This window comes from Macrobrachium nipponense, chromosome 1 (genome assembly GCF_015104395.2).
Source record: "Macrobrachium nipponense isolate FS-2020 chromosome 1, ASM1510439v2, whole genome shotgun sequence".
NCBI lineage: Eukaryota > Metazoa > Arthropoda > Malacostraca > Decapoda > Palaemonidae > Macrobrachium > Macrobrachium nipponense.
In genome coordinates this window covers 112,779,223-112,794,222 of record NC_087200.1, presented here as the reverse complement: position 1 = coordinate 112,794,222, position 15,000 = coordinate 112,779,223, and the positions used below count along the sequence as shown (strand labels likewise).

The window sequence follows — 15,000 nt, the reverse complement described above, 5'->3', positions numbered from 1 at the left end:
TTACAACGCCTAACATTTCTGATCAAGAAAAGTGAAGATGAAGGATACTTTTAAAATCTAAAGTGTGTTCACATGCCAGACTGCTCAAGTTGACCCTAGTGTTATGATATGAATTTTCGTTATTAATGCACACGTGACTTTTTTTAGAATAAGGATCATTAAGCCACAAATATCTTTATAATTGGAATCACTATACCTTGGAAATAATCACTTATACACGCCTGATCATTGCATGTTGATCAATGATAAGCTACAATTATCATTTGATATCGAATCATGGTCAGGGCAGATGTGTATTTTCAATTGCAATATCCTTAGGTACAAGACATTTCGAAATTTTATGAATTGATATTAAATGGCGTTTATGACAAAATGTTGATTAATAAAAAAAAGTGTCACTTGTGTGTAAGTAATGAAACTTCATAATCACAAACCTGCCATCTTAGTGGAGAGTGGTTGATTTCGATCCTAATCATAGAACCTGAATTCGACAAGAATATCTACAGCAGAGTCGTTATTAACTTTGGATGGCAGAATGGTCAAAATCTGCTGTTTATCACTGTGTCTGAACCAAAGGCTCAGATTCGAATCCATCATAGCTCACTTTGTGTGTATATCATAACCAAGGTATAATGAATTTGATATTAGATATCTGTGATTCGTATTAGTGAACACTATATATATATATATATATATATATATATATATATATATATATATATATATATATATATGTGTGTGTAAGTGTGTGTGTGTGTGTGTGTGTGTAGGGATTTTGACTATTGGTGAACCATATTTGTAGGTGTGTGAAGCAACTAACACTGTGTAAGTTTCCTACTAAGGTGGTCACCAACGATTCTTAAGCTAAAGTGTGAATGAGGCGGTGAACATTGCGTTGCTTTTCTCAGTAACCACTTCCTTATAGGACAATGCCATAATTTCGAATATATAATATATATATATATATATATATATATATATATATATATATATATATATATTTATACATCGAGAGAGAGAGAGAGAGAGAGAGAGAGAGAGAGAGAGAGAGAGAGAGAGGGCTTGAGTGTGTGTGCATTTTCGTATCTTTTTTTCATAAATTTCAATATGTTTATGATGTAAATTATATTCGATTTTTTTATTATGTTCTTGGTACATTAATACTGTTAATAACAAGTTACTACTTATGTAATTGTTTAATTTTACGTTACAGAAGTAATTATTCCGTAACTCTGTCCTTATGTTTACAGATGGGAAGAAGACTGGACTTACTTCACTGCTTTCTACTTCATCTTCATTTCCATGACGACAATCGGTTTCGGTGATCTCGTCCCAAAGGTAAATAGTGAGAGAAGGTCGATTTTCCAATATATGATGTATATGGATTTGAGCATTAGCATACTCCAGCAATTGTTATCCCTGATACGTAATTTGCCTGTTCTATCTTTTTGGGCTACAAAATGTGAAAGCTTTGCTCAGTAAAGCTACTGAATGTTAATGGAATTCGCTTATCAATTGTTACAAAATTTACCAGTTCCATTGATCATTATCGAATGCTATTTGAGAATTTACTACACAAATGTTTTTTGCAATATCACCTGAGCAGCCCTCAATCAAGCACATAATTAGGTTCTAAATTAGATGAGTAAGGACTGAAGAATAATACATTGTAGAGGATAAAACCTCCATTAAGGGTGAAAGATAAAAAACGGGAAACAGAAAGAAATGACAGTAGGGATAGAGCAGTAAGGCTTAAACCTTAGATGCAATCTTTCAAAAGCCCACGTGAACCTTTAATCCTCTCTTTTCTAACCCTAATGTATTCATGGCAGTTTTGCGTCGGTTTAAGCTTAACATATAAAGTGTAGAAGGAACTTCTCGTCTCCATTTGAGTTGTTCCCTTTGGGATTTAGTTTTTAAAATGTGGTAAGGAGCCAATGTCATTTTTTTTTCGATACTTCACGTTGAATGCATTTCTTCCAGAATGGGAAGTTATCCCTTAGCTCTCGTTTGAGTGATAATGATGAGTGATTTTTTTGCATGACTTGGAGAGATTTTGAACTACAAGGTCCCTCTGTGCAAAAGAGAATCTCTTCCTCTCTTTTCGGTAGCTTTATTTAGTAGTTTTCCTAAACGATGGAAAAGAATTTATCTGATTTCATTTGCTTCGGATTAGGCTTCTTACCCTGTGAAGAAAGAATTTCTGCATCTCCTTGAAATGACTGGAAATGAATATCGTCCTCTATCCATAGAAGTAGACCTCTTTGTCTCTCATTTCCAAGACACTTGTTTGCAGATTGTATTTCTTTATTCAGTCTTTTCACTGATATCCTGAGATATAGAACCTCTCCTTTCACTGAAATGTCTTAAAAATATCTTATTTTCGTTATGGGACATTAATCTCCTTTCTTTATTTCATTTATTTCATTTGCAATTTATTTCTGCTGTGATAGCAATATAAAACTGTCTCACGTACGAGTTACCCGCCGGATTGTATTCCTTGTATAACAGAATAGTAGTTTCTATCACTCACTTTACTGGTTTTGTTTGAAATATATCTTTATGCGATATAAAGGAAAATTCTTAATATTTTATCTAGCGAATTGATTTGTAAAAAAAAAACAAAAAAAAAACTTATAACTTATAGATTCTGTCCATCTATCATTGAAATGTATCTTATTCTGAATGTAATTTTTACGTGATCAAAAGGGATTTTGTCCTGATGATCAGTTGCTTTGTTTGGACAAGTTTGTGATCAACATTTCTGTTATTTTGTTTCTGATATATTTTTTACTGATTGCAGTGTATTTTTTCCAGTCTTTGAGTCTTTATCCTTTATTCATAATGTACCTACGACACGAGAAGAATTGTCTCTCCAATGTAGTGAGCATATATTTCCTACTTAAGGAAAGAAAGGTTAAACTCTAACAAATCCGAGCCTATTGATTAGCCAGTCTCGAACTGTGCTCCCGATCAATGAATAGTTTGCAGTGCTTGGTGTTGCAGTCAACTTCAAGGTTACTTTTTATAGCATTAGAAATGGTATAATCCAATGCTACAACAAAGGTAGGTATTGTTCTGAAAGCTTCCAGTAGCTACAGAGATGGTGGCATTTATGCCTTTCGCTCTGCCTCTGTTGGAATACTGGTTCTCTTTCTGCATCCCTTGATCATTATGATCCAAGTAAAATTGCTCGAAAAGGACAGTCCCTTTTTCACAATCTTATGATATTATGCTTTATGCCATCATTGAAAGATATCTTGCTTCGGTCATCTTCCCTTCTATTATTTAAGCAGGGAACTTTGCTATCGTATCTAGGGCCTGTGCATATACTGCCACACAGTGACTGAGGTCTGCTAGACTTGCAGAGCGCCTGCACAGAGGCTTTTGAGATGTCACGATTTTATTCTCTCATATCATAGAGCTTTCGGTATCCTTTCTGTCACACCGGGGAAACAGTTGTCATATAAATGTGGATAATTATGCTTGTGACTTCAAGAGATGGCTCTGATAGTTAGTTAAATACCCATGCCCAGTCATCCTTATTTTGCTAACATTTTTAAATTGCTGCTCTTTAAATTATGTAGTTATGTTTCTTATTTTCATTATACTTTAACAGTGTATTTTCACTCTGAAGGCTGTATTTGCTTTTGTTTTACTGATGGGCATTCTTTCCAGTGGAAATAAGGCTCAGAATTCTGTGAATTTTACCTTTCTTAATTTAGAAATGCTAGTAAGCATAATTATTAATATTATACTGATAATATATTGAAATATGTTCGATTTTGTTATGGATCAGATTTATACGGTTGCAAAAGACTTTAGGTGTAATTGTAGACCCGAATCTTAATTGTCTTTAATTTGCTAAAATCCTGTTTGCTTGGCACAATATTGATATACGAAACTGATTTAAAATTCCTTTAGACATGATCTGTTGTTGCATTTGACACTTAAACTAAGTTAATCGATTTATCATCTTAAGCAAACAGTATTTTCCTGTTCATTACACCTAAGGCCTCCAAAGTATCAGCCTCATATAGCTTTAAATGCTGTAATGAACGCCTATTCCTTTTCAGGCCATCTTGTATTTACCTCATCATAAACATGATTTTAGATGTTGCAGTTTGCTTTATTTATGCATTTGTGCTTCTTTTCTTTTCTTTCATTTTTAAGACATCGGACTCGAAGGTAGGCCAGAAGACAATAGTGTGGGCTGTGTTAATTTTGTACCATTTGCTGTTACTTTGAGAAATGAAACTCGATATATAGAAAATTTTTCGTCATTCTGCCTTCTTCTCTCTCTCTCTCTCTCTCTCTCTCTCTCTCTCTCTCTCTCTCTTGTTTAATCATGATGCAATGTCATCTTCTCTCTTTTCCTTTACTTTTATATGTCCAATCTCTTTATCTGACGGCCATTTGGTTTCCTGCCTTACACAATCATGGCAATTTTCCAAATCTCTCGCCATCTATTCTCCGTCATGTATCTATTCTCTCTCTCTCTCTCTCTCTCTCTCTCTCTCTCTCTCTCTCTCTCTCTCTCTCATTAGAAGTTTTCTTTGTTTGCATTTCTGCTTTTACCCTTGTTTATTTTTGCCAAAAATTATCTGCCAAAAGTGTTTAAACACACCCATATTAAAAATTGCACCATTTCTAGATCGGTTCGTTGCATTTTCAACATACTCTATGGCTGTCCTCTCAGCTGGAGAGGATTATTGAAATCCATGGCTAACACCAACTCCGGACAGTCCAAGCCATTAGAAATGGCCATTTATTGTTCGCTCATTCTAATGGTGTTGGTTCTTTTTTATTCTCAACGTTGTTCGTGGCTTTCGTTTTTAGATGTGTAAATGTTTTAAATTTTCCAAAAGTTCTACAGTTTAACCTAGTTATTTTGAATACCCTCTAGTTATTTACTTAATGTTTAGAGTATTATTGATTATCCGTATATGTTTTATGTTTGTTTAATATTTAACTATGCCCTTGAAAAATATTGACAACCTATAATTATGACATCTCTCAGATACTGACTTCTGATGATTCCTCGGCAATCATTTGTAGTATGTGGTTAAAGGCAACATAAATATGGATTAAATATTAAACAAATTATGCCCATATTTCTGTAGGTTCTCTGTAATACCTTCTCCAGACTGAAGTCTGAGTAAGAATAAAGCCTGTTGGAATTAGAGGAAAAAACAAAATTTGTCTATTGAAAGATTTTTTTTCTTGCGGTGATGAAACAGTCGGACTTAGCTAACCAAATCAAGAACGTTTAGTACAAAATACATGTCACTGGAGTTCCTTTAGCTAGAGAAACGAAAAACTTAAATGATTCAGAAAATAGGAAGAGATGCAAAGAGTTGGGAAATGTGAGTTTTTTTTTTTTTTTTTTTTAAATAAAGGAATTTGCTGTATAATAAACGAGGTAGTGGAGTTATGACTAAGAGGCCTACGTCCTAACATTATTAGATCTATATTTGTTTTACTTGATGAGTTTCCATCTTTTTTCAGCACATTTTCTTTGCTATCACAACTCCTAGATTTCACCATTAAGCACGTAATAGAAAAATTAAATAGAGCTTCAGCTGTTTCAGGCACTTCCGCTAAGGCTAGCTTTGGTTATAGTATCAAGGACATCAACACTCTGGCAGCCACAACAATTTTATTAATTTCATATATATAGATAGCCATCGTCGTCGTCGAAGAGAGAGAGAGAGGGAGAGAGAGCAGATTATGCCATCCTGGGTCAGCATTTGTAAGCAGATAGCTTACAGTTAAACTCGCCGGAGAGGGCGGAGAGAGAGAGCGCAGATAGCTTCAGTTAAACTCGCCGTAGAGCGAGAGAGAGAGAGAGAGAAGAGAGATAGAGAGAGAGAGAGAGAGAGAGAGAGAGAGAGCAGATTATGCCATCCTGGGTCAGCATTTGTAAGCAGATAGCTTACAGTTAAACTCGCCGAGAGAGAGAGAGAGAGAGAGAGAGAGAGAGAGAGAGAGAGAGTAGACATGCCATCCAGTGCAGTCATTTGTAAGCAGATAGCTTACAGTTAAACTCTGCGACTGTTTTTGGTCACATTTAACAGATGATCTGTTTTGGAATGACTTTTGTACTCTAGCTGTAGGGTCACATCACGTTTTTACCATAAATTCAAAACATTATTCATGAGAACACTTTTAACTTATTTAAGATCAATTTTCATTTGTTACTGGTACATAAATTCTTATTTGTGCTTTACCAAGACACCCGTAACGATTTTAGAAAATATCGTTAAGAATGAAAATTAATTAAGGCATTAAGACCTATTACGTAATAGTTAGCCCTGTTTGTAAGTAAAATCCTTCCGGAGGTGATCAATAACTCTTCGTTAATAAAACGTTAATAAAAAAAATTCTGTTTTCTATGATTGCCCTTCTCCTCGCTCTCAACCACAGCCCCCACACCACCACCACCCCACCCCCCCACCCCAACCCCCTCTGTATGTGAGTGGACTATGATTACAGTTGCTGATGCTGGTGGTATTTGGTCAAATTTTTCGTACGAATTTATTGGGATTGTTTAGGATGTCTTAATCAACTTTAAAGAGAAGTTGAAAAAATTAGGCAAGTTTCTTCTCATCCTTATGGTATTAGAGCTAAAATTACAAGTATGAGGATTTGCAAATATTTCATTATTTCATGCAAAGTATGATTATATTTTTCATATTTCTTAAAACTGTTAATATCAAATTAGGTAGTGCTCGTAATCATATTCTTCTAGAACGCTATCTAGTATACCGATATTTGCGATTCGGTTAAGTTATTCAACTTAAATGGTTAAAAATTGTGTATAAATAAGTCAATTAGCTAATGAATCATATTCATACTTATTTTTATGTTTAGCTTCAATAACCGAAAGCCATGTAAAAGTTTTATTCAATATATTCACAATTTTCTTTTGTATTTTAACGCGAATGAGAAGCTGATATATATAATTATATATATATATATATATATATATATTCTTATTATATATATATTATATATATAATATATTATATATTATATATAGGAATATATTATATAATATATATATATATAGTTATTTATTATAATATTTATTATATTATATATATATATTATATCTATATATTAATATATATATATATATATAGATCTTATATTATATATTATATTATATATATATTATATATATCCTTTAGTCCTCCATGGGCAACATGATTTCATAGAAAATGGCTATCATAATATTAAAGAAAACTAATTTTTGTGGTAAACTACATTATGTTACCGTGCTCCTATCTCTTTCTTCTGTACGGTAGTCTGATTCTTAAATATGCGTTCTCTGTCATTTTAAACGGAATATAAAATGATCCAGTTAAATACCGAATACTAGATTGTCGAAGTGGCGAGAGCGTTTGTTCGTTAGCAGGTATGAAGTATAAATGACATAACTAACACAGCTTCTTTAGAGAGAATACTACTTAGTTTTCGTAATGCACACCTGGTTGAAAACCATACAAATATCTACTTATATTCCATGTGAGATAAGTTTTGAATGCATTCCTATTTTCAGCATCCGGCCTACATGATGATAACAACCCTCTACCTCGTCTTTGGCTTGGCTTTGACTGCTATGTGCATCAACATCATTCAGGTTAGTATGGGAACAGTTCGGTGTCTTGTAGGATATACTCATTACGAAAATAATTAACGGTAAGTATGGGTAACAGTCATTATAAAGGTAGATGGACAAGAGTTTAGCTGCAGAACCACAAAAAATGTATCACAAAGGAGGCCTGCAAGAACGGCAAAACTAATTAGATAATATAGAAAGCTAAGAGGTCTTGATTAAGTGAATCACAAGTTAAGAAAATGTTCATATAGAAAAAAATTCTATGCTGCAACAGATTTTGAAAAGTAAGTCACTCAGCCTAACTGATGGTGAAATACTGATTAAAATAAAGTTTACATATATTGAAATACTAAAGAGTAATTCAGATTAATATAATTGCACGCAATGCTAAGGTAAACATGCAATTAAAAACATCGGAAATGAATGAGTCGACGTAGAAAAAATGTAATGATAAAAGGGATAAATACACACCTCTATTTCCTTGAGAATACATTGTAAATACAAGTCCTGTGCATTATAGGAACCATAATAAAAAAAACACTGGGACCTTTTATTAGAAAAGAATAAGAGTTCACTACCAAGCTTGACAAGGGCTTCAAATTCAGCCCCTACGGTACTCTGTTTTCACCAATAGCGTTAGAACCACTGGACAAATCAGAAACATTACGAAAATTTAGAATTTTGAATTTTCATCGTCGCCATCAGTTTGACAAATTTCACCTCCTCGTATGATCCCATTGTTTGGTAGGAGAACATCGGTTACAACACAGAGAATTCAAGGCAGCTTAAGAACATCCAATTGCCAGTTTACTCTTCTCTAAAGCCAAATAATAATAATAAAAAAATAGCCCCTTTCTTAGTGAAAGTCATACATTAAAAACAACAGGACAGTGAAATATATAAAAATAGGGGAAGGATTGACCAACCTTTAGGATAGGATCTAATTAATACTCTCATGCTTAGAACTTTTACAAATAGCATTGTTTCTTCCATTCAAACAGATCCATATTTAGTTTTTAGATGTTCCAGTTATTTTCTAGAACTTTTTTCATTGTTTCATTTTTAGTTTCCTATGGTCTCGATGGCAATTTATTATCAACCTTTAAAAAAATTTGTAGCAGATTCATTTGCACCAATACTCTCTTAAGCAAATTCAAACCTACCTTACACGTTACACGCAACAGTTCATGAGCATGTAATAACATTTTCAATATTGGAGGGAACTGCCCATAAACCCAAAAACATACGACGAAATAGACACTCATCAATAACTAAATTGTTAATTTGAATAATTTTATTTAAAACCATAATTCTCTAACAAGAATCATCATCTGTTGAAATAAGATACAGCTACCTGTAAGGATAAAAAGGAATATTGAAAAGCAAGATTCTTAAGGACAGAATAGTAATGTTAAAGTTGAAGGAATTTTTATTGGGTGATTACTTCGCCAAATCTAAATATGAAACAGGTTTTATTGAACACATTTATTTTTAATTTTCAACATCCTATGTAGAACCTACTAGGCAAGTACGGAAAAGTATTGTAGCTCCATTAAATGTTACAAGCTTGGAACCTCAAATTATTATTAGATATGCTACTAATAATTCAAACTGAATTGTCAGAATTACCACCTTGTACTAAGATCACACAAACATTTTGGTCTACATTAACAGTAGACCTTGAAAGCTGAGTATTCTGAGAGAGTATAATTTTCTTCTCCGTCTTTTTTTCTGTTAGAAAACTAAATTTGTCAGTCATTGCATTTGGCACAAAAAACCATATACATTTAATAAATTTTCCTTATTTTAGTATCTCAGATCTAACGTAGCACATCCCGTGTTTAATCTTGCTACACTTGACCAATGAAAGTTTCAAGATGTCTTTACATTTCTCCAAAATTCACACTTAATGGGCTTCTCTTATCTATGATACAGTAGGTAAGACCAATGCTGACTCAAGGGAGAGCTTCACTGTATCATATCCTTCCTTATTGTTGTCAGCCTTCCTTGATGTGATAGCCTTGAACATAGCAAATTTTTATCTTTTAGGTTCTTTTCAGTCCATCTTTCCCTGACCATTCTCGTGAACAGTCCATATTTGTATCAAACAAAAACTGAGACACAATAACGGGGACCAAGATGCTTTCGTATAGGACCGGCTACGAATACATAATAGACAATTTCGGATTCTACTATCGATTCACAGCCAGTCCTAGGATCTCTAGAATAGCAACAATAATGTTACCCGTAATTGCGCATCAGCAATTATAATGGTTTGTTTATTAGCAGAGATAATAAGTTCCTTCCTCCAAAGTCTTTTTTGCGCCGAAATAGTTAAACAGTAGCTAGCACCTGTCAGTCGGCCCTCCAAATTCAAGACAAAAATTCTGTATAACAGCAAAAACCTTTTTGTAAAAACAAAAGCCCACATAATAAGAAATGATATCACGGAAACAAAACATTCATAATTTTCTGCACTTGAGACTTGAATTACGAGTTAGAGCATATAATTGCCACGTCCTTTAGTATCTAGACCATCGGAGTATGAATAAATATGCTGTCTGGCCTAACAAGAAGTAATGATTTTGAACTGATCCTGTAATGAAATAAAGATATCCTGAATGTATTGCTAAACATTTTCCATTCTGAATATATTACTTATTTTCAATTCAATAAATAGTTCAAATAGTTTTTAAAAACTCGAATTAAGTTTTTTAAAAACTCGAACTGCTAGTAAATATCATTTCCATTTCTGTTGGCAGGAATTTTCAAAGTAAGTAAACGACGTCCACCACAACACATCTTGCATAACATGCATTACTCGTTTATTATAAAGGTCATATTCAGCAGAATCACAATAGCAATTTTTTAAGCAAGTGTGCACTGTAATGTTAATGTTGCATAACGTACCTAACATATATTCTCAAAGAGAATTTTTATTTGAAGCACGACAGCAATTTACAAAGTAAATAGATCCCACAATGTCAGTGTTGATAACACATCTTACTTGTATTTTCTACATCAATTTCAACAGAAGCACGATAGCATTTACAAAGTAAGTTACTGATGTGCAACCCAGTGTAGTCTTGCGCAACATACATATCTTTTCTAAATAACATTTTTTACACGAACACAAAAGCAATTTCACATAGTACGTAAATGATGTGCACTGGAATATTAGTGCTTTATTTGCAGCCAAATTTTTAAATGAGACGCAATGAACCAATATTCTGCAGAAATCATAGAGGTTGATAATAGTAAGGAATGCTTTCAAATTTAATAGTGGCTTCACCATCCTGAAACTCATCTTTATCCTGAAAACCATTGTCAACAGAATGACCATCAACTACTACTGGAACAGACACCCATCTGTCATCATAATGTTTCACCTTTGTTAATGCGGTACATCTTCCTGGACTGTTTTTGTATCTGGAGTTTTCAAAAAATTATTAAAGTCATTAACCTTAGAGTAAATCTTAATTCTAAAGATCGTGACACCTAGGATCCAGTGGAAACAACACTAGTACTTTTTTCTGACCTAAATGGCCAAGACTGCCTTTCTGATCACACTAAGTTGTCATTTTTCTCTTTTAATGGATTTAAGCTTTTATTTTGCGAAAGTATATGCCCCATGAAGTCTATATTTGAATTTCAACGCGAGCCCAATAAGTTCGCTGAACATAGACAAAGGACTTCTCAGCTATGGTCCACAATTAATTCTCAGGGAATTGAATGTAATTGATTCTTGAACTCTTATTCAATCAACGAACAACAACAAATGAACATCCCAGTCCCCAAGTCATAGGAAAGTGTCTATAATCATGGTCACGGTCTTCAGGGTATGGTGAAACCTACCCATGTCACCTTAACTCTCAGGATGATAGACACTCAAAGTTATTTGCTTTTAACTCCAACCGTATGTATTACCTGCTGAAACATTCTTGGCAACATGCTATTGCTGTAATCAGAAGGGATCTCCCTAGGGCATAGAAGGACCAAGCAGGATGAAAAAAACTTAAAGACCCTGAAAGTACAGCATCTTTGCCTCATGAAACATGGTACACTCCATTTTAATTGCCAAATCATAATCGCCACAGTATTGTAACGCTCAGAATTTAGAACCTTTCCTTTTTCTTGAAAGATTTGATATTATCAGTCTTCCTGAAATTTTGTGGGAACTATCTCAGCTTACTTGGGGTTGCAGACTTCAAGGCTCTGAAGCAACGATTCGGAATGCACCCTGACTTCTGTTGTCTGTATTATATGCAACAACCGTTTTATGCAACTTATGTTTCAGATTGGACATAATCAAAATGCAACAAGATGATTGTCTCTCAGATAAATGGACATACATGCTTGGTTGTGGCTGTAAGTGTGATGTACAATTATGATTGAAATACATGCATTTTCATACATCTTTATTTATACAAGTAACAGCATTGTACAAATAGAGATTGAGAAGGGGACTAGCAGTTGAAGGAAAGCAAAAGCGGCAACAATGACTGCAATGAAGGAATGTTTTTGTTATACGACCAGAAATAAACACAAAGTCACATGAGCATGACAGTAAAACATATTTTTTTCCACAGGAAAAACTGACGGATACTTTCCGAAAAGCTAGTGAGAAACTGAAGGAATCACTAGGATCCATCATGGCGGCTGCCATGCAAGGAGAGGAGGGACAAGAAGGCAAGGAGGTGGAAGTTGCCGAGGTCCATGGAACAAAAAAACCTGCGGATCCTGCATCCACGGAGACTCTCACTATGAAGAAGGAGACTTAGCAAGCTGTTGTGGATCATTAGAGGAGTATTACAAGAATATTTTAACTTTTATTTGTTTTTATTTATTGTACTCAAGCGGTGTTACCATCTGTAAAAATAGGTTGTAGGTAAACATGTAATGAATGTCTGAGATACGGTCTCAGTAAATTATTTAAAAGGGAAATAGCTTTGGAAGAAATGACTTTAATCCGGACTGATTGTTGCAGAATGGAATGTCATTGTTATGGTACATTTTGTTTATATTATTAGATTTAATATCAAATCTCATCCGTGTGGGAAGAAAAGACTTTAGCTTTTGTATAATGTTTGATAGATAAATTGTTAAGCTATAAATATTATTGAGCGCTCAAATACTCATACTCAGAATCACCAAGTTATTCAGATAGAACTATTATTAGATGCACAGTAGCTACAGAATACACTGCTACCGGTAATTTTTACTCTAATTAATGTTTGTAAACTAGAAACGTTCTCACACATACACGTGGAAACATAATCACACATAGTTAGCGAATTTTCCTTTGTAAACAACATTGCTGCTTATACGAAACAGGTCGATCCTCCAAGTAACAAAATATGAAAATTCACCGAAACCATAAATTTAGGTGAATAAGCGATTAAGGTGACTGAACATCATTACCGAGGGCGTATTGAAAAGATATTGCATTACGAAACAGTCGTAATCAATTTAGAATCATTATGCCTTGAAAATATCAACGGCAAATGACACAGAAATGCCGACATTGAACAGTATTTATATGTATTGATCCAGAAAATGGAAATAATATCTACCAATATATCGAATATTCTGATATCATTACTAAATAAAATTCATATTTTCAGAAGGTGAGATAAGAAGCAATTAAATGCCAGTCTTTTTCAACAACTTGGAGGGTACAAGATCAACCTGATATTTCCAGCAATTGAGGTGTTACCAGTAATGATTGTAATCCACCTTTTAAACTGACAAAGATCTTGGAACTCTCGAAACTTTGTGGATACAGAGGACGGTTAACAGGCAGATAGACAGAGTGGTCTTCACTGAAAAGCTTTTTGAACCCTAGGAAGGCTGAAAAATTATTCTCTTCCTGAAATAAACTCATAGGTAATAATCTACAGTGTTTTTTGAAGACATGTTTTCTCTGATGTGTTGCAAGTACGTGACAAAGTGATTTGATAAGTAGGGTACTTCTGGACCATTCTGGCTCGTCCTCCCGTTCACAGGAAAAAGTCATTACTTGTGTGTCTATTGATACCACATCATTCTTTTTTGCGTTCTCTTTATAATTTTTATGTTGTTGTTTTTTTTTTTTTTTTTTTTTTTTTTTTTTTTTTTTTTTTTTTTGCAAATAGGATTGAGTTTTTCCTTTGAAAAATATCTTAAAACATATCCCAATCTGCCGGCCAGTGTTTAGAAGCAATCATTTGGTGCCCTATGGCTTCGTTAGTGACGAAATGGTTGTCATTTTATAACTATGAGAGTTACAAATTTTATTACGACGTTGACCTCGAGAATTTTGCTGAGAACAATATCGAAGGCCTCTCCCGGTGATGTTTTTTTCTGGCCATCAAGACCGGCATATATGCCCTAAATAAAGGGTGAAAGCTATTAATGAATTATATAAGGTTAAAATAAGGAACGAGGCCCTAGAATGACTTGTTATGTATTCATCCACGGGAACTTAAAACTGAGCCATTGACAGTTTTCAAATTTACACGAGGTAGTACTTTCTAGTCATATAGAGATGATGCCTTTTTTTCCTATACCTTAGGAACTAAGTATAAAAGGAGCTAGTTAAAGGAAAGGAGCTTCAGGGAACTTGATTACATTATTTTAGAGCACAATAGCACTATGAACTTAAGATGAAAAACCCTTCTTGGTGGTTAGTGATCCAAAAACGAATTAATCTTAGAGGTAGAATTATGAGAGAGAAATCAGTGTTTGGAAAAGAGTAGTGCCTTAGTGAAAGCTGCTACTACAGTATGGAAGAATTCTATTAAGAAATATTCAAGAAGCGCTACGAAAAAGGTGCATAAAGGCTTCACTGATTACACTCCGAAAAAGATGGGTTGGAAGTTTTCCAAATAAAGCCCAAAAATTCTTTCTTGGACCGAAACTATAATTCCGTAAAGAGACAGAATAAAAGACGGCAATAAATCAGTGATCAATTGTGTATAACGATAATGTTAGAAAAAGGCGACACTTAATATTAGCACGCCCAAAATTTAAGAACATGGAAATTCCATATATAGTAATAACTGAACATGAAAACACAAAACAACCAAAAAAGAAAAACGAAAGGAAAGTATTGAACTTCTCATTGTTATAACGTTACTTTTCAAATCATTGTTTTTGCACCGCGCAAACATGAGTATCTTCCATTAAATTGTAAGATTGTTAGTTATACTGACCTGTCAGCAGTTTCTTTAGATATCAGATAAGCAATTGGCTAGAAATGCATACAGGTATCTGTTATGGGTTAAACTATTCGCTTATTTGTTGGAATTATCAATTAGACGTGTCTCGATGTAATGAAATTTGCCCTCCTTCAGTAGAAAAGAGTGTAATTGAGCCATTTTAATGAACGAACACTA

At 33.9% G+C, this 15,000-nt stretch overlaps 1 protein-coding gene across 1 annotated transcript in view; it reads left to right on the top strand.

The window, feature by feature from the left end:
• The window catches only part of LOC135219568 (potassium channel subfamily K member 18-like), a 614,734-nt gene that overhangs the window by 599,563 nt on the left and 171 nt on the right, over positions 1-15,000 (top strand). The window contains exons 13-15 of the mRNA XM_064256437.1: positions 1,251-1,338; positions 7,565-7,645; positions 12,214-15,000. The exon at positions 12,214-15,000 is cut by the window's right edge and continues 171 nt beyond it. Of these exons, the coding sequence (XP_064112507.1) occupies positions 1,251-1,338; positions 7,565-7,645; positions 12,214-12,405 (361 nt within the window). The 3' untranslated portion in view covers positions 12,406-15,000. The remainder of the gene's footprint in view (positions 1-1,250; positions 1,339-7,564; positions 7,646-12,213) is intronic.